This window comes from Strix aluco, chromosome 23 (assembly GCF_031877795.1).
Source record: "Strix aluco isolate bStrAlu1 chromosome 23, bStrAlu1.hap1, whole genome shotgun sequence".
Lineage (NCBI taxonomy): Eukaryota > Metazoa > Chordata > Aves > Strigiformes > Strigidae > Strix > Strix aluco.
In genome coordinates, this window is record NC_133953.1 from 4443026 (window position 1) to 4468890 (window position 25865).

Genomic DNA, 25865 nt, shown 5'->3' on the forward strand with positions numbered 1-25865 from the left:
TCTATATGAACTTCCCCACTTTATGTTCTTGAAAATATCTTCTAAGGGTTTTCTGCAAAGTGCCATGCTTCTTGCATGCTACATGCCAATTGCAGTCTTGTTGTATGTAAGTGTGGCATTTGATTCTGTTAATGTTTGCATAAGCAACTTTGTTGTATGCTTTCTGCAAATTGTTTAGGGAAAGTTTCATCACTTCTCTGTTAACACAAGCAGCGAGCAAATAAAGGATAATTTATAAGACCAGTTCATCCAGTATTAAACCAAACCAAACTAAACCTGATAACTGCTGGAGGAGTGTATTACATTATGTACTTGTATCTGCTAACTAACATTTGTAAAATGTTTTTGGCATCTTCAGAGGTAAGAGGCGGACATGATTTTTGTTTGAGGATTAATGAAACCTCAAACATATATTCAACTTTTCTTTTTTTCAGAAAGGAAATGATCCATTTTAACTACCTCATTGTACATCCCATTGTGAAAGCAAACTTCGGTTTTCTATATGTAATTGGGCTTAAATTATAGCCCTTCAGAGTTTGATTGTACTAGCTTCTTTAACTCAGTCCCTTACAGTTGTAATTCCCTCATCCTTTTCCTACTGCCTGCTCTTCTGTCGCTCAGATGTGGCCTGCTTTCTAATGCTCAGAAGATAACAGGGTACCGTAACAACCCAGTGTGGCAGAATTAGCACAAAGTTCATCCTTGGATCAGCCCAGGTTCCACTGGTACCTGCAGGCTGCAGAGTTGAAAGGTACCAGCTGCAAAGGCCTCAAAGATGTTTGGGCCAGTCATAAATAGATTTGACTGCTGAAGGAAATGAGTTATGTAGGGAAAAATGGATGTAGCATGTGGTATTTTGAAGAGTCTGGCAGGAAGAGGAGGCATCAAAAGAGAAGGAACAGTGAGGAAATCTGAGTTTTCCTGTTCTGTATAAATATGCTTGTAACTGGCTTTCTGTTTGAGGTGTTAGGGCATTTGCTAAAGGTATGGCATGAGAAGTTCCATTCCCCTAAAGGTTTCATAATTTCTGTAAAACTCTGAAAGGTCTTGCTTTTCCCCGTTATGAAAGGGGAACTTTTTTTTTTAATTCATGAGAGCTTTTATGTTACAGTGAAGCATTTTCATGCCCTACTCTAACTGGTGTGGGAAAGGATGATTTGGTACAGGAAATCATGACTGCGTTGTATGTCATCACGAATCCCCTCCCAGCAGCCCATGGTTTTTGATGATCTAAAATGGACTGTTTACTAAAAGATATGATTCCATTTTTGTGCATCCTGTTGAGAGTAGTTACACTTGCTGAAATAAAGGAGGGACAGAGTGGGACTGTATCAAGAACACACTGACATCTCCTTCATTCTTGAGTGCAAGTTTAGGTTTTCTAAGCTCAGATCATCATTTTAAACTCTCAGAGCCGACAGGAGAGAATGAGTTCATTCTCGGCATTCATCTGTGGTCAGATGAATTGAAGAGCGGGTGGAGAAAGACACTGGCAGGTCATTGTAGTTCCCTCTGCCACTGATAAATGATAAGTGTCTACAGCCTAATTTTACTGGGGGCATAAGTCTTAAGTGTGGCATTGAGTGCATTGCTTTGGGAAGCCAGATTTGTCCACTGTGCTAGTGGAGAAATCTGTGGGTAATGCTCCTGCTCAAGGCATGGGTGCAGTTGCTTTCTGTCTGAGCTGAAGATTATTAACCCTGCTCTTTCTTTCTTTCTTTCTGCAGTACTGCCAGTAACTCAAACCGCAGCACGCCTGCCTGCTCCCCGATCCTGCGCAAACGCTCCCGGTCCCCGACACCGCAGGACTCCCAAGGAGACACCATGGTGGAAAAAGGCTCGGACCACTCGTCGGACAAATCCCCTTCCACGCCGGAGCAGGGTGTTCAGCGTAGCTGTTCCTCTCAGTCAGGCCGCAGCGGGGCCAAGAACTCCAAGGTGAGGAGCGAGCAAACGACTTTGGCCAAGATGTGCACGTGTCCCCAGTTCTAAACTCTCTAACGTGGTACACTGGCTTTGTCCTGTGCCTTTTTTTCTCTGGCTAACTTTCCTCCTTCTTCCCCCATCATATTTCTGAAAATTCTCCTAACTGGGAGCCATTTGTGTTGGTCAGACTTCAGCACAATCTATCTATCAGCGAGCTGAGTCCAGGAGTTGCTGATGGCTAGTACTGCAGTTGCATAACAGCTTATGTAGGCTAACTTTTTTGCAGTCAAGGCCCTGTTTCCTTGGGAGGCTTTGTGGTTTTCAGAAAGACCTTGAAAATCAGCTGTTGCAATTACATTTTATCATCTGGATCATGAAGGGTCACGGAACAAGTGAAGGTTGCTGTGTGCAGACAGCCTGAGAAGGGCCCATGCATTTCTCCAGTCCTGTCTAAGCCCTGTGTTGAGATGAGGTTCAAGTTGTACAGAGTCCGTTTGCCAGTTCTCTGCACGTTACCTCCTCTCGGTGCAGTATTATGGCTGTTTCGGCCAGGGTAGATGATATTTTCCCTAGAAAGGTATTGTCTCTTTTGACCATATTAGAAACAGCCTTGTCTTTGCTGTACTGAGAAAGGGTTTCAGGTTTGGCGACTCTTGATTTTCTGTGAACAGTGGGACCTGGTGAAACACACGAAGGCCTTGGGAGCTGAACATAACCTTGATTATAACCCCATTGTCAGTGGCGTATTATAAGATAGATAGCTGTCAGGAGCACTTGTGTTTTTCTGGATTTTGGAAGTGAAGTATTTCAGCCTGAATAACTTCACGGTGTCACAGGCATAACTCTGATGGCTTGTGTGAAATGAGTTGTTAGATCTTTGCCCCATTTATTGCCGGATTGTGTCATGCACACAAGTAGTCTTCATCCACTCCCCTTTGTCAGCAGAGGAAACTGGATTCACTGGGCTGAACTGATCTCTTGCTGCTAAGGAGGGAGTACGTGAGTTCAAAGAGGGGGTGAAGGGTTTTTTTCAAGATGAATCATTTGAAACCTGTCAGTTCTGAGGTTGCCCTTGAGGTCAGACTTGCTTCCTGCACACACAGTACCCTACAAGCCCTCCCCCAGGGCGTGGGACTGGATGCACCCTCCTGTGTTACAGTGCCAGCAGCCTGTGAAAGGCGTGCAGGGGGGGAGGCAGGCAGGATGCAGGACGCACCGTTTTTGTAGCCACGCTGGGGATGCTCTGTCAGGGAGATGGCGGCCCTGGTAAGGGGGAATTACAGAGATGAGTTGCACTGCCCTGGCCCATAAAAAGGCCGTGGGAGCACGATTTTTACTAACGTGGTGACTACTAAAGCTTGACTTTAATTCATGGAACTTTTCACAAGGAAGGGGGGGGATATAATGCTTTCGGTTGGGTTTGTGGGTTTTCCTTCTCTTGATTTGTGAGGTAATTTTTCTTCTTTCCTTAATTTCTCTCTTTTCATTCCTGCATGCTTACTCTCCGATTAAGTCACACAAGCGCCTCTCCAAAGTAAGCCTTCTTTTTTCTCTCCTGTCCCCCACTGTAGAATTGTCTCATCACTCAGAAACCCTCCCTGTGGTACTGAGCGGTGACCCCAGTAAAAGGCATTCTCCTGGTGCGGCTGCGAGAATGTCAGCAAGAGCTCAGCCCGATGCCTGTAGCCGAGAAGCTGGTTTCACTTAGATCACTGGGATCTCATTAATATTTGCTCACATGGTGTGAGAACTGGCCTGTTCTTCACACTCCTTCAATTACTTCCAACTAATTTTAGCCTTTGTTTTAAGGTTTGCTTTCCCTATCCCTTGAAGTGAGTTGCTGTCTTTGCCAGGGAGAAATCTGCTGGCTTTGGTAGGCTGAACAGTACCATAATCCCTTCTCTTTCCTCTCTCCCTACTTTATGCCTTTCAGAAACAAGAGTTGATCTCCATAACTTCTTGCCTACTTTTTATGATGGAATAGTAGTTTCCTGGCCAGTGATCTCAGCTTACTGCCCTTGCACGCTTTCCTGTGTGATGTAAATATTAAAGATCGGTGATTTCAAATGAACCCAGCTTAAACCTGTTAGAACAGACCTGTCCCAAATGAATTGTGAGAATTCATGGGCTCGCTCTGAAAGGTAGTAAGTAGAAGATCCTTCTGTGGGTGCTTGGATTGGAGATAAGCTCATTTGAGATTGAATCTCACATCTCTATGCTGCCCTCAGAAGAGTGTAAAAACCCGAAATGCAAATGGGATGCTTATTGGACAAAATGCCAGGCTGTTGGCATTTCCACATGTACACAAGTTAAAACCAGAATGGCTTGGATGGCTTCATAATCCACAAAATCAATGCCTTGGCCTTTCCCCAGTTGATGCCTTAGATTTCATTCTAGGCAAGTTCTCAGAGAGCAGTGAAGTCTACAGTGCTGGCTTACTGTTTTTCCGTGGTCATAATGCCTCTTGTAACCAGCCTGACCTTGTATGATTGCTGGTGTCTGCTGGAAGCTTCTTTACATCTTTTTTAGACAGATTGTCTTGTGCTTGGTAACTGTAGCTTGGATGTCTACAAAGGAGGACTGTGGGACTGATGTCTCAGGTGAGGTGTGAAAGAAGTTCTATGGAAAATGCAGGTCTGGAGTAGCAGAGAGCCCTGAGAGGATTGCTGGTGAGTAGAGGCGTGTGGGTCAGGACAGGTCGTGGTAAGCTGGAGGCACTTTGCCTAAGCTACGGAGAGGTTTGTTAGGAGAGGGACTGGTGGGAAGAACGTCAGTAAGAGAGAGATGTATGTGGAAAATGTATGCATAGTGGTACTGTGATGTGCTTGCAGTCAGCCCCTTGCTTTTCTCAGAGGAAAAAACCTAACCACTTTAAGATGATTAGAGAAACAAGAGGGACGTGGACCTCGGATAAGTTCCAGTGCGAGGAAGCCGATGCGCAGAGGGAAGGGGATCCTGGGCATGACCTCCCCCAGCCTGCGTCCGAGCTTCCTGCCCTGCTCACCCACCGTCTGTGCACAGGGTGAACCCGAAGCAGTGCGAAGGCTGAATCTCTTTTCTGTGCTCCACAAGGTGACTTTCTCTGGTACAAGTGAGGAATCTCAGGCGTAATAAGCCCCCTGATTCTCCCCACACAGATGATGATGGTATCTGTTCAAGACAGGGAGAGGTTAGGAACAAAGAACTTAAGGACAAAGATTTTTAAATCTCCTTTCTCAGCCTCTTCTCCTCTCCCCACCCGTCTTCTGCCAGAAGAACGGTCTGATTTCCCAACCTGTCTCGCTAATGAAATGAAACAGCTTGAGCCCATGAGTTTGATGCCGTGTTTATACAATTGCTGACAGATCTGCTTAAAGTCCCTTGCCCTCTTTTGTCTGTTGTGTTAATTGTCGTGCTGCAGTGGTGCCATCAGAGGGAGTGCTTCACCAGGAGTTTTTAAGCACTGGATTACATCTGTAGGAAATCTTTTCTGGAGTTTGCTTTTCCATGCTGTCCACCAGTGTGCCATGGACCAAACCACCTATAGGCCTGCGTCAGCCTTAGGCTTTTACTGGCAAACACTGCTGCTTCTGGAACAGCTTTCTGAACTCAGCAAAAAACCCTTTTTGCTAGCAACCAACAATGAAATATATATTTTTAACTCATTTGGTCTTGGCCAAGGATAAAAGTGATTTCCTCTCCATTGCAAATCCTTCAGATTCTGCCCACTGTCTATAGCTAATAATGAATACTGAGGATAAGGATCAGGTTAGGGGAAGACATGACTTTTGATGTAGGCCCTGGAGACTGTAGAACAGTTTAGGTCGGAAGGGATCTCAGAAGGTCTCTAGTCCAAGCCCCTGCAAGGCTGATGTGGTTAGATCAGGTTGGTCTGAAGTCTTGGCCAGCCACATTTTGCAAGCCTCTAAGACTGGAGATCCCACAGCCTTGTTGGGCCCCTGCTCCAGTGCTTAACCACTCTTGTTGTGAACAGGCTGTTTCCTTCTACCCAAATAGAATTTCCCTTACGGCAGCTTATGACTGTTGCACCTTGTCCTTTCAGCATGGGATTATGAGAAAAGTTTAGCTGTATCTTCTCATTCACCCCTCTCACTGAGTGGTATTAATTCCCCTTTTAGGTAGTAGGTCATGAAATTCTGGCTGTTTTGGACCAGGGTGAGGAATTTGGGAATAAATTTTATCAGTTTCTTTGAGTTATTTGGCCATGGGCATTTAGAAGCCAGGTGAGTAGTGTAGATTTTTGGAAGTACACAGGTCAGGAGAAAGGGTTCTGGAATCTGTTCCGAGCTCTGCCCTCACCCCAGTTCTGTGCCTCTGTTTCCCCAGTTGTAAAATGGACTTAGGGATACTTCTAGAGCTCTATGGCATGTCATGCACTTGGCAAAAGGTTTCCATTCCCCTGGAAGCAACAGTATGTAGGGGTGAGCTGCGATCCTGCTCCCAGTACTACTGAAAGGTGGAAACTTCTGTTGGCATCAAGTTATCAGGCTGAACTTCATGTGCATAACCCACTGCTTCCCATCTGCACTGTAAAGCTGTAATCTTCCATAGCAGTATATTCAAATATAAGATCATTAACCCATGAAGATTTAGAGGCCACACTGTATGAATTAGAGGCTCACAGGAAATACCCCATTTTTCGCCTTCCTCAAGTTCTCCTAAGTTCTTCCTGCTTACAGCCACTATGTAACTATGAACTCTGGTGTCTGCTCCTATAGCATCATCGCTGCAAATCAGTAACATCTTTTCCACTTCTGTGTGCAACTCCATACCTGTTACTTATTTATTTTTTCTCTTTTCTGTTCTAATGCTTATGGTTTCTTTTTCCAGTATGACAGACTTAACCTGCTCAAAGTAAGAATATATTTTTCCTTTTTCTTTCTTTTCCCCCTACATTATACCATCTCTTGATTTTCACAGTTTGCATCCCCCTGTATTCTGACTCTCAGTGAGTTAAACAAAAAAAAAAGTTAAATATAATTGAAGATAGATTTAAGGACTCGGATAGTCTCCTCTTTGGACTTCCTGTTGTCTGTTCTACCTACAAAACAGGAGTCGCGGGAAGGAATCACCTCATGTTTAGAAAACTTGGTGGGGGCAAAAGATGAGGCTTGGATGTCAGTATAATTGTGTGAAAGAGTTTAAGAAAGGTGAAGCTGCAGAGCTCCTTCATAGAGGAGCAGCGGTTTGGGGAAATCAAAGTGTGAGGGGGAAGAAATAGTTACTGCAATTAATGCAGCAGAGGGGAATGAAATCCTGTTGCAGTGTGCTGACACCACAACACGTGCACCCTGATTTAGAAGACACAGTGACAGCAGTGCCTCTGTTTTGTCTATGCCACTTATAGTTTGATTATGATTTTTTTTCCTCAGGAATTTCTGAGTTATGCCTTTTGCTCATTAAGGCAGACAGATGGCAAAACAAATCTGCAGGAAAACTCACTCCATCTTAGAGCCTGTGCTCCTGAGGACAAGGTGGTGTGTGCGTGGATTAATTCCCCTGAATTTTTTTAGTATAGGCTGAATTGCATAAGGCCTTTTTCCATGTCCTACTTGCAGAGGATGACTTCAGCCAGACCCTTTATGAATGGAGGGTATGGCCAAGTATGGAAAAGTGTAGGAAGTAACAGGAAATTTCTCTGGTTAGTTGATGAGCCATACTGTGTATTCAGTTCTTCAGTTCGATTCCTTTCCCCAGGATTTGGGGAAAGGTGTTATGTGTGTTCCTCTCTTTAATGTCAAACTTTTGGATTTTGGCCTGTGGCATGTACTGTGTTACTGTGGGGGGTTTTCACCAGTGCCGCGAAACGCAGAAATGCCCAAGGTTGCAAGGGAACCTTTAGAACTGTTGGCTCCGTGACTGAGATCCTGATGCCAGGAAGGTTGTCTACTGGAGTGGCATACAGGGAGCATAGGAAACTGAAAGAAGAGGGGGTCTAGGAACAGAACAGTGTAAGCAACCCTGTGTCTTCATAGAAATCTCTGGTCCAATCTGATCTCGTTAACACTTTGCGCTTACTTCCCTTGGGTAAACGTCCTGTATGTCCTTGGTCCTGTTGTGGGCTATCCTAGTGTGGGTAGTTTCTGTGTTTCAGTGAATATGAACTTAACTCTGAGTGAAACTTCCACAGGCTGTTACAAGTTGGAGGACAGTATGTTTTCCTTCACATTCCAGACTGGGTATATAAAGCTGTGAAAAATACTCCCAGTCCAAGGTCAGAAGCAAGATGATTTCAAAGAAAGAAATGCAGTGAAATATTGCTTCTGTCCTTGTCTATTAGGCTCAACTCCCCCAAGTGTAATGGAGACGTGCCATTGCTGGTTGGGAGAGGGGAACGGGCACAGCTCTGTGGCTGCTGACACAACGTGCCTGGCAATATGCACCTTAGCTGACCACCCCTAGTGGTGCAAGGCTACAGTGCCCCCAGGCTTCATCGCCCTGAGGCAAATCCACCCTAAAATGGGGGATGCCTATACTTTCTGTCAGTTCTGCTCAGTGTCCTGACATTGGAAAGTCAGCCTGACTGGAGTGGGAGTGTGAAGCTTATTCCTTCCTCTCTCTCTGCAGATAAATCTCACTTCCAGCTGAAAATTGCCAAGTGTGACTTTCCAAGCTGAGCTAGCTTTTTCATACGCTCCAATGTGACATGTGGCCTGTCCTCTCAAACCATCTGAAATGCCATGATAAGGACAAAAAAAATCACATGTGCAGATGATGAAAAACACTGTGCACTGAAATTCTGGGAAAAAACCCATCCTTTTTTTTTTTTTCCTTAGCTTTTCTAGTGATTTTCTTCAGCAGGCTTCTTTTCCTGGCTCTGTTAAGATTCTCCCCTTCAAAATACTATTGAAAGTTTTGCCTGATGGCTTTTGTGAGTAAAAGTGTGTCCCTGCCTCCTGGTAGTTCTTCGAGGGCTTATTTGCACAGGGTGCGTTCAACACAATGTGATTTTTGCAACCTAGCCAGCAGACGTGGAAGAATGAAGCCTCTGACAGAAATGGCTGGCGGTGGTTATGATCAGCTCCTCTGTTGCTAGTGGGCGCTGCTGTTCTGCAAAAATGATGACAGCATGCGCGTGTGAGTTTGTGTGTGTGTGCGTGCATGTGGACATGCACACATTAGCCTGAATTGTTTCCTATTACGGACTCGTGCTTCTGGGTTTGTTCTTTGTTCCTGTAACTGGAAAGAACTGTGTTAGACCACACTGTGAAATCCACTGAAATCTTCCCGTTTAATCCCACTTTCACTTCACTAATTATATAAAACCAGATTGGACCTAGTTTCTCTGTCCGTCTTTCTTTTTGATCTTAAGATCTCTGTGCTAACTAATGCTTCTCTTTTATTTTGCCTTACAGAAAAGCCAGAGTTGGTATAATGTAAGTACTCCAGTTTCTCTTGTCCCTGGGTGACTGTGGGCTGGGCACCTGGGTGGGGGGAAGGTGCAAAGGGGCTTTGCAGTGGCACTGGGGCATACTGACCATTTCCAAAAAGAGGAGATGGAAATGGCTCAGAACTGACAAAGGAGGACTGACATCCTGAGGGAAAGGATGCCAGAGGCAGAGAGCAAAAGCTTTGTCTCTTCAGTCACTCTTCTGATGATCTCCCCATCCTGTACCTTCCAGTTTCCCAGCAGAGCCGGTCTTGATGTGGTGACAAACAGAGCTGCCACTGTGCAAACCCTTTGCATCTCTCAGGGTGGTATGGGGCGAGAGAGGAATTATTTTCTATTGACCTCACAGAAACACAAACCATCTTTTGCTTCTGCCTTGATCTTATTTTCGTTCCGCAAGCACGAGTGGCAGTGGTTTTGGTACAACGCTGGTGGTGTGCAGATTTCCACAATCGGTGTCACTTTTGCACGGTTGAACCCTTACCCCTCGAGCGCTCTAAAGTAGATAGTAGGCAAACGCAGCAGCCATTCCATGTTCAGCAGCAGTTCCTACCGTAGACCCAGTTGGCTGATACAGTGTGGTCAGATTGGACAGAGGAATGAGAGGCAGATTTAACTTAGTTGCTGTATATAATCAGCACTAGGATGGTAGCAAGGACAGGAAAAGACATGATCCCAGAAGCAGAGGGAAGAATAGAGACTGTGGCATTAAGAATGAAGTTTAAACCATGGTAGTCCAAACTGGTGGAGAAGTGGCAGATAAAGGAACGTGGAGCGAGGCAGTTTGGGCACATGCACAGGCCCAGCCAGGCTGCTGCAAAAATGTGAGTCTGCAGCCACGGCTAAAGGTGACTTGCTGTTATGCAAGAGCTGCTTCTGACTGTAGCTGCTGAGGTCCATACCCCGCTGCATGATGCTTTGCTGTGGTCTGCTCGTGTGGGTCTCTTGTGTTTTCATGTCCTCTCTATCTTATCTTTCTGTTCTCTTGTTTTTCCTCCATATATTTTCAGCATGAGAGACAGTACATCCGGAGAGTAAGCACTGGCTGCATTTTTTGTGGTTTTCCCCCCCACCCCGTTATTTTCCTTTAGAAAACAAAACAAAACCAAACCATGTTCTAGTTAGTAGAGACATTTTGGCCAGATAAAAGCAGCAATGTGGAAATAATGGATGGGCCACAAACTCCAGGAAGGCAGTCAACCCTACTTGGCAGTATTATTACCACTAAAAATTTGCTAATGCATCTCCTTAATATAGTTTCTCTTTTTTGCCAACTCCTTCCAGGCAGGATTTTTCTGGCACTTGGACCATTATGATTCTTCTGTTCCTTTCCCTGCTGAGAGCAGCTCTAGAAATGAATCTGTGGAGGCCACCCCTTCACGAAGCCTTGTAATTTCCTGTACTCACTTTCCCCCACTTTCATTTTACATAAACCTCACTATGCTCAGAGCAAACACCCTCCACATTGTTCTTTGTGCCAGTTCAGCAGCCCCGGGTGCCAGGCACTGTACAAACACAAACCAAAAATACAGTCCTTGCTTCAAAGAGCACACGGTCCTCAAAGATCCCCAGAGCATCGGTGGTCAGAATGCCAGTTTTCTAAGATGACTTCAGTTTTTGCTGCTTTTAACTGGTCTTTTTGTCCTTGTAGCACTGTATCCCTCTTTGCTAGTTGGAAGCCTTCCTTTTTCCTCTCCTGGATTCTTTTTCCTTTACTTTTTCTTTAAGATGCTACCAACTTCTCTCGCCTTATATGTTCTCCTTTTGATCCTACCAGTGCTTTTTGGGATTGACATCCCTACCAGACTGAGAAGTCGGAGAAAAGGGGTGCACCAAGGTCACGGATTGGTTTGGCAGACCTGTCCTTTCTTGGTCTTGGTGTGCTTTCTCTGCTTTGCTTTCCAGAGGACAAATGCAAACTGGTCCAGGGGCACTGTGAGATTTAGAACAGAACACCAGTTTGAGAATAAATATACTCAACCTTACAGGGCTTGCTTTGTGTTCATGTCTTGGTGGAAGAGCAGACCGTCACTGGGCTGGCTGAGTTCACTAGCAGTGGAAAGAAGAAGTCCTGGAGGTGTTTCTCATGCCTTTAGTGAGGAACCACAGATGTGGTGGGAACTCTGGTTTAGAAGAACTGTTATTCTTATGGAGCAAAACTCAGTTTGCTGGTCAGCTGTGGTTTAGGCCCCACCTGTCTGTGCTCAGCCATCAGGATGCAGTTTGTGCATGTCTGCTTTGGACTTGTGTGTCTGCATGTTGAATTATTGTTAATTCATTATTTAGAAAATAATTTAAAAAAATATTTTTAAAAAACCCCCCAGACCTCAAACCCAACCTTTTCTTCATAATTTTGTTTATTGAAACAGAGATGCGACTTACTCTGTAGACCTGATGTGCTTAGAGAGGTGGGAAATTTGTGTTTCACTTCCCTGATGACATGAAGGAGGAGGTCGCACTGGCTGTGGGGTGGCAGGAACTCCACAAGTTGGTAGAAGGAATTTATCACCCAGCAGACCTCATTAAAATTAGAGATTAACTGGAGATATTTTCCTGCCAAGGGCAAAAGCTCTCTCCTTTGTTCTCCTCTCTGGGCTTGGGGTGAAGGCCCCATTTCCGAGCATGGAGGAGCTCTCAGTTTTTGTGTCTTGAGGTCAGTGTACAGTTGAGGCACTGAGCCTAGCTAGTCTGCCATGGTTTTTTCTGTCTACTTCTCTCTCAGTTGGACTGTCGATCCTTCTACTTCCCTGACTGTTCCTAAATTAGGGTGTATGTCTCCAATTTTCTGCAGCATTTCTAGCTGCCACTCTATAGCAAGTCTTGCTTCTGTAAATTGCCTCCAGTAGTCCCTGTGCTGGTAGACACCAGGCATCGGGAGAATCTACAGAGGATACTCCTGGAAAAGAGAATAAGATGGTCTTGAAAAGTTAGAGCAAATGCAGTTGACACCAGGGAAGAGGTGAGATTTATATCTGTCCACGAGGTTTTCATTTTACTCTTCAGATCCCAAGGTCTGCCCTACTCTGTACTCCTCTCCTTTGTGTTTATCTATACACATTCCTTTCACCTGCCTTCTCTTTTGCAACCATGCTTGAATATTTTTTCTTCCTACAGCGTCTCCCTATAGCTGACTTGAACCAGACCCTCTCCACCTATGTGCAGGCTAGCCCCAGAGTGGTTAGTGGGGGAAAAAAATTACAGTGAAAAGACACTAATTGTCTTTTTCAGGTATTCTTAAGTACTACTAGAAACATCTGCTGTCCTGAAAAGATCGACAGGAGCACAGTTCTACCCACTTGTCTTTGGGAGAGCAAAGTTTGCACTGAGGATTGCACGGAGTGGGACAGGAGCCCTGCACCTGCAGTTCTGCAAACAAATGCTGTTCATGCAGGGCAGCTTTCAGCTTGGCTTGCAAGACGTGAAAGTCTCAAAAATAAATCTGGTCAAACGCAAATAGGCAGCCATGTAAAGGAGAGAGCCCTCGGTTTTCCTTTGGGGAAACTGTGGTAAAAGCCTGTGCGCTGGGAGTTAGGAAGTGGCTGAGCATCCATGGTGGGCTGATGCTGCAAAGGGCCTTTCGTTGTGGAGACCTCTGAGCAGCGCTTGCAGCTTCTTAAGAACAACCTCAAGCGATCCCAAGACTGAACGCCATAAGAAATCAGCCTTTGCTGGTCTTGGTGGGCTGTCTTTTTTTTCTTGCAGTATGCTCTTGGAGACTTTGTAGATACCAGAGTGGAGGGTGAAACTCAGCTGTTGAAAAGAGTAAAATGTTCCCTGTAAAGACAAAGAGAGAGAAATTACACATCATTTTAAGGAAAACATCAGAAACAGCTTTCCAGTGGGTAGCAGCCGGAGTCTGACTCAGCAACAGCAAACATGTAAACAAGGTTTATTGCAAAAATCCAGGCCCGATGATGAGTTAGCAAGGTGTGGAACAAACAGTCTTTTTCTCTGTAAATCAGTGCAATCGTCTTTTAAGTTCCAGTAACCATTTTGTCAAACTTTTTCTGGAGCGATGTTAACTCATTGTCTTTCAGGTATTTTTCCTCCCTTCAGATTTTTCCATGGGTTTAGGTGTGTGGATCACCAGGCCTGGCACAGTTACCATGGTGTGGGGGCACTATGTTAGAAGTGAGCTTTTGCTGCCAGCTCATGTGATGATGAACTGTCCACCCCAAATGGCCAGTTATTACTTTGAAGCTTCTTCCCTGACTGTTCATTCACTTTTAAAAGGGGGAAGAAAAAAAAAAAAGAGGAAAAAAACCCGAGAGACCAGACGGAGTTTGGAAGAAATGCTGTGGGACAGGTGGCCAGTTCCTTTGCTGGCATCAATCAGCATAGCAGTCCTGCTGTCAGTGGGGTCTAAACTCTCCCACACAGGCAGGGAATGTTCTTTTCCAGTAGTTTCCCTGTTCTGTCCAGAAGCAATGTAAATCTTCCCTGAAGAGTTAAGAGCAAGTCCATCAGTCGTGCAAATCGGATGAGATTTTCCTCCCCCTTTGCCTCTCACCGTCTCTCCCCCTCACCTGTTTTCTGTGACATGTGCTGTACAAGACCATACCTTTCTCAGTTCTTGTGTTGTCAGACTTCCCTGTCCTGTCCCATCCCCCAACAACAGTTCCTTCAAATTTGCTGTTGGAGGATTTGTTTGTGTATTATCAGGGAGATCTTTCCCTGGGGAGTCACCCTTTTCTCCCCATGTCCAACTCCAGCCTCTTCTCTCCACCCTGCGCGGTGCCATCCTGTCCCATCTCTCTCTGTTTGCAGTAGAGTTAATGTTTGCTGTCTCCACCTCCCGGTTAGCTCTTCCGATTGCTTGTGCCATTCATCTCTGCAAAGAGAGGTGGGTGGGTGTGTAGACAGAAGCATCCTGGTGGGGTTTTTTTTGGAAGTAATCCCATAAGCAGTTTCCAGCAAAGAGAGCCATTCAGTAAAGCCGTGTGGTTACCTCGCAGAGGCCTGTAATCCTGATTCTTTGTCCTTCCCAGGCTGCAGAAATTTTATTGTTCCCTTGTCTTGGGTGGCAGGTTGGATGTGCTGCTTCCTTCTAACAGGGCTAAATGGAGGGACCTGTGTGCTGTCTAGCACCAGCAGTGCTACCGTGGTGCATCTGAGCAGACAGAGCGCTCCTCAGCTCTTCCTCTCAGTGAGCAAGCTGCAGTCACTGGCCCTGGAATGAAACAGTGGCTTTGCAGAGTCTTGGTTGGTTTCTGTTTTTTTCTGTTTTCATTTTTGAGATCTGTGTGCCCAGTTTGATAGGAAGAATTGAGGATTTTACTTCAGTATACTTATTTTCATAGACTCGGCATCATAGCTGAGCAGCACTGGTGTCGTGGTGGGGACGTTTACCTGTGCATTTCTGCACTCGAGTAGAGAGATGGAGAGGCCGGGGACCCAGAGCAGAGGGATGCGGGGAGTTCCAGCACTCCAACCAGTCTCGCTGGGCACCTGCAGGGAGTTCATGTGCTGGAGCCTGAAGGAAGCCCTTGCCCTTCACTTCCAAAGTGACCTGACTAATGAATGAAACCTAGAAAGACCTGTGCTTTTTGGGGGGGCCAGAGATACATATAGGAGTAGCAGAACCCTGAAGATTACTGACTGTGTGGGTCTCACATGGCTGATTTCTCATAGCTATATTCTTCAAACTGGTCTCTCCTTACTCCCCTTGCGCCTCCCCCAGCACACTCTGTCCAGCAACTTTCCATTACAGGAAACATCTGCGGGGAGGCAGGGCTGAGCCTGGGTTACTGCAGGGCATTGGCCGACAGAATTACCCAGCTACAGTAACTTAAAGCATGTGCGAGTCATTTTGGTATCTTCCCCACCCGCTCCTTCCATGAGAAACGTTAACAAAGGCTGAAGCTGCCTTTCAGAGCGGAGAGGGACTAGAGAGGAGAGCCTGAGGCAGACACTGAAGGAATAACTGTTTTTCTGGTTTCAAAGGGGAAAAAAACCCCAAGCAGCTGAAGTCTCTGAGCCGTTTATGGTCCTGTTCATTCCTGGAAAGTGCGGCTAGATCTGTGAATTACTGCTGGTCCGGTGGGGTCCTGGCAGCCGGAGCTGTCCCAGTTGGGAGCTCTGGCAGTCCTGGGCATCGGGACTCGGCCGGGAGTTGCAGATGCCTTGCACAGACCTGCCTGGGACTGCTCAGGCTGTCGGCACTTTTGCGGTGCTTTAAGGGATGCCCACAGCAAGAAGCTGGTGAGACTGGAGCAGAAGAGCACAAAGGTTGCCCGCCTGCACGCTTACCCTAATGAGCCACTTTTTCAAAGTCCTCTGGAGGGCAAATCCTCTCTCAGATCCACAGAGGCTGCTAGGGCAGATGACCTGAATGTGATCAGGAAAGTAGGGGAAGGCATGTAAACTCCTGCCAAGCTGCTTGTATCTCTTTCGACTTTGAATCTAAACAAGAAGCGGTGACAGCAGGAACAGGAAAAGCAGTTTCTCTGCGAACACGGGGAGCTGTGCGGAGGGAACGCTATGGATTCCTTGCTGGAGTGTGGGGCTCTCTGGGATCCTGTGCTGGATCAAGACCTGCCATGCCTGCTGTGGGACCTGGAGAGACTTGACTTATCGCAAGGAAACGTCAGCCATGGATCAGATGAAATTCCAGCTGTGAGTGTCTCTAAACAGAACTGTTTGTCACTCTAACAGAAGTTCTGGTGCTAAGCAGAAGTGTCTGTGGTAGTACAGGTTTGAGACAGGTCAGAACATCCCTTATTGCGGGGAAGGGAGGGAAGTACCCTCCACATGGAAACTGTACTGCTGAGTTGGGTTGCTGTGATGCATTGAACCCAAAGCGCAGAGCTGGTTATAATCTCTATTCCCCCTCCTTTCCCATCACATCTCCTTGTCCCAGGAAATCTTGGGCTTGGGCTCTTGCTGGAGCCCATCTCTGACCAAGATCTTTTCCAGATGTTCAGGCTAGGAGTTTGGTAAGTAAAATTCATATTTCTGTCATGTGCTGGTTAGCAGATTTTATTCAGAAGTAAGATACTTTCCTTTGGGCCCACAGGACTGGATCAAATATCGGAAGTGCTGAGTTGATGTTAAAAAATGTTATTTTCAGTTCATTGAATTGGTACGAGGAAGAGGGAATGCTTTTGGGAGGCAGGGTATTGTCTGTGTTTCCTTCTCTGATTTGACAGCATTTGATGGTTTTGTAAGGCTAATGCTATATAAACTTCATCTTCCTCCCACCCCTGTGACCCCACCAACACCACTCTCAAAGAGAAGCTACCTTCTATAATCACTTTGAATTTGGGGCCCTTTCTGGGAGGCTCTGAGGTGTGCCCACCTTTCTGCTTTTGGAGATTTGTCTTGCACAGCTGGAAGTGATAGGAGAGGGTTGTTGAGAGGAAATGGGGATAGGAAGGGAAGAGGTTGTACCTCAGGTTGCTTTGCCTTCCCTGCGTTTGTGGGAGAAAGAGCATGATAGATCAGAGGGGAGATATGGGCCTCCTGAATTTGCACCTGCCTCTGTTTTGGTTAACTGCCTTCAAAAGATGTTCTGGCTCTTAGCAGCGGCTGTCAGCACGGGCATGGTGTGTAGGAGGTGGTCTAACATGGACAGGATCACATGATAGTTCAGTGAATGTCAGAGAGAAGCCAGCTCCTGGTTTCCCTCCAGCCAACAGCACCGTTTTCTCTGAGGCCTTCCATGAGGCCAGGTGTCTGCAGAATAAGCACAAAACATGGGAGAGTCCCTGCGAGAGCCTCCTCTGAGGCCCACAACAGTTGTTCTCGCTATACCAGCGGGTAGTTGTGTGTTCACTGACTGCCAGGTGGAACACTTGATGGGGAGAGGAACGGGGATGACTGCATTATTTCTGAGCATTATTGATGACAGTGATCGTTCCAGTTCCTCTGGCAGGGCTGCAGCTCTGCTGTTTTCTGGGGTTGCTGTGTGCTTCCTGGAGGAGCTGGGGATGGGCCGCTAACTGATGCATTGCAAACAGAGCATGTGTCACACCATGTACAGTCTAGGATTGCAGGAAAAGAGATTCCTCCTGCAGCCACAGCTTCCATGCGATTCTGTTTTGCTACCTAGCAGATATGGGTATGGCCCTTCTACTCTGTACTTGCTCTTCCAAGTCAGGTTCTCCTCCTCTTCTCACTTAATGCACTAAATCCCAAATCCTCCCGTCTGTGTGTCTGCTGTGATGGGAGCTCCTAGCCTCATGCTTTGTAAGTGCATCTGATCCCCCTTCTCCTTACCAAGGTGTTCCTGTTCTCCCACTCCGTTTCTCTGTACTCATGCCTGCCCCTCTCTTTAACAGGCGCTCTGTTATTTGCAGGTGTTGAGTCCAACATACAAACAACGGAATGAAGACTTCAGGAAACTCTTCAAACAGCTTCCTGACACGGAGCGCCTCATCGTAGGTAAGGTCAGCCCCTTGGTGCAGCGCTCTGTTGCATTGGCCCATGGTCTGGGGAGGAAATCAGCACGCGTGCATGCAGCTTTTTCTTCTTCAAATTGATTTCCACCAAGGAACGAGCCCATTGTGCCTTTCATGTGCACAGACGGAACTCCTCCTCACAATTTTTAATGGGTTTCATTCATTTTGCTTCAGGGAGAGCAACGCTGATTTGTATCGGCTACGCCTCTGTTCTCTCATGGTTTGAGGAGGGTGTTTTCCTCCACAGTGCTCCCCCAAACCTGACAGTGTGTTAGTGTTTGAGCTCTTTCCTCATTTGGTCAGGGTTGTGTGTCTCAACATGCATGCTACTGAGCTTCCCTTTTTTCTAACATCCCCAGTGCTCCCTACTCACACATGACTGCCCTTCCCGTGTCCATTTAGGCTTTGGCCTTGCAGCTGATTAGCGATTGCCTAGTGCATTGCATCTGTTCTTTTATGTAACTGGTGATCTCATACTGTTGAAAGATACACATCCTAGCAGAGGAATAGAAATTGTTTAGGGTGATTAAAGTGGGAGGGAAATGAACAACAGTTCTAGAAGTCAAAAAGGAAAAGACAGATAAAAATCTGGAACTAGTACATAGGGAGCTACAGAATGGCCAGCTAATAAGGCAAGATCATCAGTCAGTAAGAGAGATTGTGATGTGCCCTTGGGAGGAATCGTAACCGAGTGGGCAGAGCGGCGGCTGCATCTCAGTTCCTTCTTGCTCTGCCTTGGACTTTCTGCGGGGTTGTGTCAAGTAGCTGCTTCTCTTGATGCTGCTGCTTGTCCTCACCTTGAGGCTGTCCTGTCTTCTGGTTTTGCTGCTCCTAAATTCCCATCTGTTGTCCACCCACAGATTACTCATGTGCGCTACAGAGAGACATTCTCCTGCAGGGCCGCCTCTACCTCTCTGAAAACTGGATCTGCTTTTACAGCAACATCTTCCGTTGGGAGACACTGGTAAGGCTGTCGGGCTGCCGCATTGAGCATGTGTTTTGTGTCAGCGTATTTGCTGACATTGCTTTAAAAGCTCTCTTTCCATTGTCTTTCTTATCTCTTTACCTGTGTTCTTTTTCTGCCTTCCCCTTTCTGCATGGCTCTGACTGTAGCTGACAGTTCGCTTGAAGGATATCTGCTCGATGACCAAGGAAAAAACAGCACGGCTCATTCCTAACGCCATCCAAGTTTGCACTGACACTGAAAAGGTACATCCTTGAAGCTTCCACCTCTGGGCCACCCCTTATGGCTGTTGGGGCAGGGAAATAGAAGGGTGTTGCGGGATTTTTCCAAACTGACTGCTTTTGCCACCTGGCGCCCGGGAGGAAGCACCAGAGCTTCTGCAGACTTTGGGCTGAGCCTGGAGCACAGGTAGCTTGTACGTGGTGTGTGGGGCCAGGTGGAAGATCCGGGTTATGTAGTAGCACATCTCTAACGGAACTGTTTCTGTGCTCAGACTCGCTCCCTGGGTAAGAGGTGCTCAGCAAATCTGTGCGCTTCAGTCTGTGCCCAAGAACTGAGCAGCTGTGCTGTATGGCTTGCTCAGTCCTTCTGGGGACTGTAGCTGGAAAGCAATCCAAACAGGTTTGTCTCTCTTCCCTTTTTTGGGCCTTTTCCAAACTAATTTTTCTCTTCATCTCTTCCCATTCAGCACTTTTTTACTTCCTTTGGGGCTCGAGACAGAACGTACATGATGATGTTCAGACTCTGGCAGAATGCTCTCCTTGACAAGGTACAGAGATCAGCACCTCAGTGTTGGGTGGGATGAAAGGGAGGTGATGAATATATGCAGAAGCATAATACCTGTGACTAATATATATGCATAAAAAGATGTAGGGACAGTAAACGTGTCTAGGCAGAGCAGGTACATAACTGCAGGTGTAATTCTCTCTTTTTCACATGGAATTCTATGTACAGACGTGTCTTGCACACCCAGTAGATGCCTCTGCTGAGGTGTGGAAGGATGTGTCTCAGGAAGGAGTGTTTTTGAGGTCCGTAATTCAAGTGAAACAGCCCAGAACAAGCAGTTCAAAGTGCAACAGAAATAGCTTGCTGCCCAGGCAAAGCTCCTAGTAACTCTGTGCTTCAGAAGTGCAGAGTTCAAGATAGGACAGAGAAGGAGCATGTGTTAGGGCATCCCAAAACTACACGAGAACAGTGGTGGGTGTGGGGTGCACTGGGTAAGGGCTCAGTGCGTTGGATTTTAAAATAAAGCAGGGAAGTGCACCTGCTATGCCAGAGGCCTCGTATAGCCTGTATCTGATCATGTATCTGTTCCACAGTCCATTGAGTATTTCTGGCCTCACTGAGGGAGTAAGAGTCGTGAACTGATGTTACGGTGCTACCAGCATTTTGAGATGTTCTGGCTTGAGTTCATACCGTACTGGAAGGCTTAAGTAATGAAGCACCCAGAATACCCTGTCCTGAAAATCGGGGTAGTATTTAGTATGCAAAAGGATTGCTTTGCATTGGGCAACTTGTGTTGCCACCATATGCTGTAATTTGATCAGCCTTTTGAAGTTCCTAACAAAATTCAGTGCCCTTGGTTTCAAGGTCAAAGCAAATGGGAACTGAGACATGGAGTGATAAAGGCAGGAAACGCTTCCAGGGCTCTTTTCCCACATGTAGGATCCATGCCTAGCAGGAGAGAGGGAGAAAGAACCTCATCCACTTCTCCTGATAAACCATGTGAATTACAGCGCATGCGCGAAGAAGGTGAAGCAGAGTCTTTCTGGATGACAGTTTCTATTAGAGGTTTTTCCCATGCTTTTGATTGCTACTTTTGGGAGCTAGATTAAAAATCTCCTGCCTTATCCCATGCAGTAACTATGGGAAGAAGTTCAAGCCAGCAACTTGGAAAAAGTTCACTAGATGTGCTTTCCCTCATTACCAAGAAATCTTTGTCATTGGTCATAAATTTCTCTTTGGTAAAAGTCCATCCCCTTTTATCATTGTACCACATATTTAAATCACAAGTTCTCCTGCCCCATTTCCTAAGAACGTCAGAATGCAGTCCTATGGTGACCAACTGACCTGCATCCCTGAAAAGCTGGGCTTTTATGAATGGTCTTGATAATTAATTTTCTCTTTTTCACTGGAATAATATACAAGCTTTTCACAATAGTATCTGGTGAGATGAACTCTTTTTGATTTTAAACTGCAACAGGAAATGTTTTTCTTTGTTGCTGTTTTAGATCGTTTTCCCTGCAGCTGTAATTCTTCAGGCAGCTTCAATTTAAACAAACTTGCAGGGGAAAAAACTCATGAGGTGTTGGGGTTTGGTGTAGTAGGAGACATTAAATGGAGGCACAGCAGAAGAGGTGGGGAGGACACATGTGGAGGGAAATGCAGGTTTACTCCTTACATTATTTACATGCACAGCGTTGTAGTAACAGGAAGTCTCGTTTCATGTGCTGCTCTGGCTGTAGCCTCACATTGGCTTTCTGATAGTCTTAAGTAACATGAGATTGGGGCATGGCAAAATGACAAAGTCCAATTTTAGGGCAGAACCTGGGCTGATGGTGAAGGCTTACTTGGCGAAAGGACCTCTTATTGCTTGATGGGGGCAATCTCTAAGCCAGCTTGGCCTAACGATGTAGGGATACATACGCCTGCAGCCCTTAGCCAGCACGGAGCTGGGCCAGCCTGCCAGTAACACACAATCCACCTTGTAGCATCAGTGGAAGAGGTGAGCCTGTCAGAAGGCTCTCACCTCCCACCTGGGGCTGTGTCAGAATCTCTTGCTTCTGCTTTCAGGGCAAGGAATATACTATCCTGACAAGGGTAGTTCCAAAAATTTGTTATATTTTAGTCCTCTCAGGTGAAAATATATGCTGTTCTCTGTTCCTTCTTTTAGCCTCTCTGTCCCAAGGAGCTCTGGCACTTTGTCCACCAGTGTTATGGGAACGAGCTGGGTCTGACCAGTGATGATGAAGACTACGTGCCTCCTGATGACGACTTCAACACAATGGGGTGAGTGAGGAGGAGTAAAATCTGTCTGTGATGAAGAAAAGATGGCCACAGGAGAGCAGGAGTCCTGATATATTGCATTCTTCAAACTGCTGACTGTCCCTGGCGAGAGATTCTGGGTTCTGGTCAAATATTTGCCCTTAAATATGTAATGTCTAAAAAGTGGAAAGCGTACCATTTCCTCGTGGAAGTTGGTAGGGACTGAAATGCCACCTCTCTACTTGCTGAGCTAGAGGAGCAGTTCTAAATGCCAGAGTGTCCCAGTCACAAGGCCAGTCAGCATGTTATGTGGTCAGAAAGCACTGATGCTTGTCAGTCTATATAAGCACTTGAAAAGCTTGGGCTTGATCTTCCTTGCACTGAGCCATTTCTGCTTCTGGTCAGACTGGAAACTTCACAGAAGTATTCTTACTTGCTCTGTGTGTCCAGTTGTAGCTGTACTGAGAGGGGTAAACATAAAAACCTGTGTTCTCTGTGTCTCAGCTACTGTGAAGAAATCCCTGTGGAAGAGAATGAAGTCAATGACAGCTCCTCAAAAAGCAGCATGGAGGCCAAGCCAGAAGCTAGTCCTCAGCTGCCGAAGAAATCTGTCACTGCCAGCACATTGACATCTACGGGAAGCAGTGAAGCGCCAGCCTCGGTAAGTGTCCTTCCTCCGTTGCAGTGGGAGCAGTAATCCTTTTCTCTGGGTTCCAGCTGGTCATCCCTGAATGTATGAGGTAACCCTTTAGCCTGCAGCTCCCCTTCCACTGCCGCTCACCTCAGTCCTCGAGTCGGTGCTGTCTGTGAGCATGGGGTCTGGCCAAGAAAAAGGGAGCAAAGCCTGCCTGTCCTAAAAGTCAGTAAACTGGGACTTTTAGCAGCAAGCGCATGTTCCTTTCCATGCTTTTAGATGAAAAGAAATGGAATGTTAGAGGTAAAAGGGTGTAGGAGTCTGGGCCGCGCTGGAGGGAAGTTAGTGCAGGCAGAAGAATGCAAGGACGAAGACAAGGCCAGCAAAATAAGGCTGGCAAAAACACACAAGATAGCAGATAAGTGAGAAACACCTGTGGGTCAGCAAAAGCACACAAGTCTGAGCAAAACAGGGTATGAGATAAGGGAGTTTTTGGCAAGTTTGGGGCTTTGCGTACTAATTGCAATTAACCAATGCAAATGCTTATAGAGGCGCATGAACAGCGCGTGTAGATGACCTGTAGCCTATTAGAAGATAGATGAGTGCGTGTACGGAACTTAGTAGAATATAAATGTAACCAGGATTGGTTCAATCATATTGGTGTTGTGTCATTCCTGTTCCTGCACAGAGAAATAAGGACCCCCAGCTAATGGTGACCCCGACAAAAGGGTTATAATTTCCCCTCAGCCTTCAGTTATTCTCTCAGAAACAGTGTGTGCCCTCATAGTATTATGGCAGAGCAGACCTTGTTTAGATAGAACCTTAGATTTTCCCAGTTGTATAGGGTTTGTTCAGGAGCAAAACCAGTACTGTTTGTGTGCTTGTCTGAACAAGCAAAAAGCTTTATTTATGTCCCAAACTTGAACTGTATGAGGTTCTTGGGGAGGAGGTGATCTAGTATGTCCATGTGTGTTACAAACGCTGTATGATAACCTTCCTCCTCTCTCTGTTATTTAATTTCCAGACATGTTGAGGCTAAATGTTCAAAGGTATGAAAATTGGCCCACAGATGTAAAGTTTTCAGAAATAAACCCCAATTTCCAGGTGCTGATCTTGCCCTTGTTATGGTCTCTCTTTGCTGCAGTTTGATGGAGTGCTACCAGAAGAGGAAGAGGCAGTGGCAGAGAGTCCTGTGGAAAAAGACATTGGCATTGCAAATATCATGGGAGAGAAGATAGAGATCATCAGCCCCGTGAACTCCCCTTCCCTAGACTTCAATGACAACGAAGACATTCCCACTGAGCTCAGTGACTCGTCAGAGACCCATGATGAAGGTATGTGGGGAAGGGCTGTTCCGTCAGGGGTGTTTTCAGCCTTCTCCCATTCTTCCCAGTGAGGGACTGAAGCAGAAAAGGCTGAATCCTTTTTCTGGACCCTAAGAGTTCAGAAGATGCAAAGAATTCCCATCCTGGGCTGCATAAGGTGTGGGGTATTTGGAAGGATGTCCCTAAAATAACTAATGTAGTTAATAACCCCTTCTGACGTTCCACCGGTTGTCCTGGGATCAGTGGAGGGAGAGGGTTAGAAGTACCCCCTTTGGGTTCCTTCTTCACAAAGTAAAATACTAAGGGCCTGGTGCTGTGAAAGCACAACCTCTGATACTGGCGTGGAGGATCATGGCTGAGGCTCGTGGGCCTGTTTCCTCACAGGGGAAGTCCAAGCCTTTTACGAGGATCTGAACGGCCGTCAGTATGTGAACGACGTGTTCAACTTCAGCGTGGACAAACTCTACGACTTGCTTTTCACGGACTCCCAGTTCCAGAGGGACTTCATGGAACAGCGCCGGTTCTCTGGTGAGCTGCTGGTGGCACAGCACGGTCACTGTCGTGTGTTCCCTGCGAGGTAGAGAGGCCTGTACAGAAGAAAGGTCTCAGCCTGTGCCTTGGAGGTGTTGCTTTGCCTGGTGATAGAGGGATTGAGTCATATTCTGAGCAGATCAGCTGTAGTCTGTACTGACAGTAAACCGGCCCTTTTTGGCTATCTAATTTTATTTTCTAAGAGCCGAATCTGAGTTTATGGAAGAAGCAGACTCTCTTATTTTTTAACATTAGCTAAGGCCTGATCCTCTCTTCAAGGCTTAACGGTGTGAGGAGAAAGCTCTTCTAGCTCCACACCAGACACTGGCATGGACTGTGCAGTTGATGATGCAGAGGGTCCCTTGGCATGCTGTAGTCCTCCTTCCCCTGTAACTGTGGGTTTGCTGAAGGAGGTGTGTTCCCAGCCTCTCCCCCTTTCCCTGCACTTGAAAGAGGGGGAAAATATTCACGTTTAGTACAGGAGACCTTTCTTTCACACTCAGTTGAGTTCTAGTGCTGCTGCAGCCAAGCTCTCCAAGGGGAAGGGAATACTGTCCTGAGCTTGGTGATATGGTTATGCCTTTGCCTAGGGAACTGACCCGAAATCCCTCTCCAGTTACTTGAATGGAATATTGTTTTGTCCTCTCAGATATTATCTTTCATCCCTGGAAGAAGGAAGAAAATGGCAATCAGACCAGGGTGATCTTGTATACCATTACCCTCACCAACCCTCTGGCCCCCAAAACTGCCACTGTCACTGAGACGCAGGTATGTGAAAGGGGAGCGGGGTGCAATGCTTTGTAGAAACAGATCTGTGATTTATTATCTTGTCTTGGGCATGCTGCTTCGCATGTTTTCATTCTCCCTATCCATTTTCCTTTACACATTTTTCTTGTATTAACTTGCTACCCAGTATCGCTGCAAATGTGAAGAGCTAATCTTACACTCGCACTGGATTGCATTGCAAAGAAAGGGCCATAAATTTTCCAGCAAAAGCAGATGAGTTTTTAAACACACCAGCACATTTTAACAACTGTGTGTGTGACCCAGACTGGTGTTTTTTGAGCTGCAGTCAGTCCAGCAGATGTTATTCATGAAGAGGGCACAAGAAAGTCAGATACTGTCTGGCCCGTCCTTCTCACAGCTTTACATAGAGATGTTCAGGCTGTTTTATTATGGGTGAGAACAATTAGATGTTTCACCTGTTTAAAAAGGTGAAAAAGGGGAGCATCTGCAATGCACTAGGAAGAGCCAGGCTATCTCTATCTAGCTAGAGAGGGAGGAAAAGCCTCCTTCTGTCTCCGGAGATATGTTTGAGTGGCCAAAGGTATATACTGAGAGTTAGCTTGAGGGTATATGAAGAGGGAACCAAGGAAAGATGGGGTGTCTGAGCATTACATTTCGGGGAGAGAAGAATCCCAGCGGCACAGTGTACCTTGTAGGGATGGGATGAAGTGTGCTGTTCAGAAGCAAAGACTGTGCAGGGAAAATAAGAGAAAGAGAACAGGAGAGCAAGGTGATGGGCAAAGGGAACAGTACTCTTCCAGGCAAGCAAGGACATAGCCTATTTTGTTCTGGGTTTGGGGTCGAGGACTGAGGCGCACTTTGCTGTGTGTGTCCTCGCTGCAGAGGTAAGTGGAAATAGTCTGTAAGGAAAGCCATCCTTTTGCATACAGATCTGCAGTTAACTCTGTCTGGCCCCTTTGTGAGG

The 25865-nt window shown here is 46.3% G+C and overlaps 1 protein-coding gene across 10 annotated transcripts in view; it reads left to right on the forward strand.

Annotated features, from left to right (window-relative positions):
* The window catches only part of GRAMD1B (GRAM domain containing 1B), a 132665-nt gene that overhangs the window by 92890 nt on the left and 13910 nt on the right, over positions 1 to 25865 (forward strand). For 5 of the 10 annotated variants that reach the window (XM_074848997.1, XM_074848993.1, XM_074848998.1 and 2 more), the window contains 14 exons: positions 1728 to 1938; positions 3440 to 3460; positions 6757 to 6780; positions 9282 to 9302; positions 10327 to 10350; positions 17614 to 17698; positions 18576 to 18679; positions 18829 to 18924; positions 19368 to 19448; positions 21573 to 21688; positions 22169 to 22325; positions 23443 to 23632; positions 24008 to 24151; positions 24804 to 24922. In XM_074848997.1, the coding sequence (XP_074705098.1) occupies positions 1728 to 1938; positions 3440 to 3460; positions 6757 to 6780; positions 9282 to 9302; positions 10327 to 10350; positions 17614 to 17698; positions 18576 to 18679; positions 18829 to 18924; positions 19368 to 19448; positions 21573 to 21688; positions 22169 to 22325; positions 23443 to 23632; positions 24008 to 24151; positions 24804 to 24922 (1393 nt within the window). Of the gene's footprint in view, positions 1 to 1727; positions 1939 to 3439; positions 3461 to 6756; positions 6781 to 9281; positions 9303 to 10326; positions 10351 to 15103; positions 15932 to 17613; positions 17699 to 18575; positions 18680 to 18828; positions 18925 to 19367; positions 19449 to 21572; positions 21689 to 22168; positions 22326 to 23442; positions 23633 to 24007; positions 24152 to 24803; positions 24923 to 25865 lie in introns of those variants that run through there. The other 5 variants (XM_074848994.1, XM_074848995.1, XM_074848992.1 and 2 more) reach the window with 5 other exon arrangements.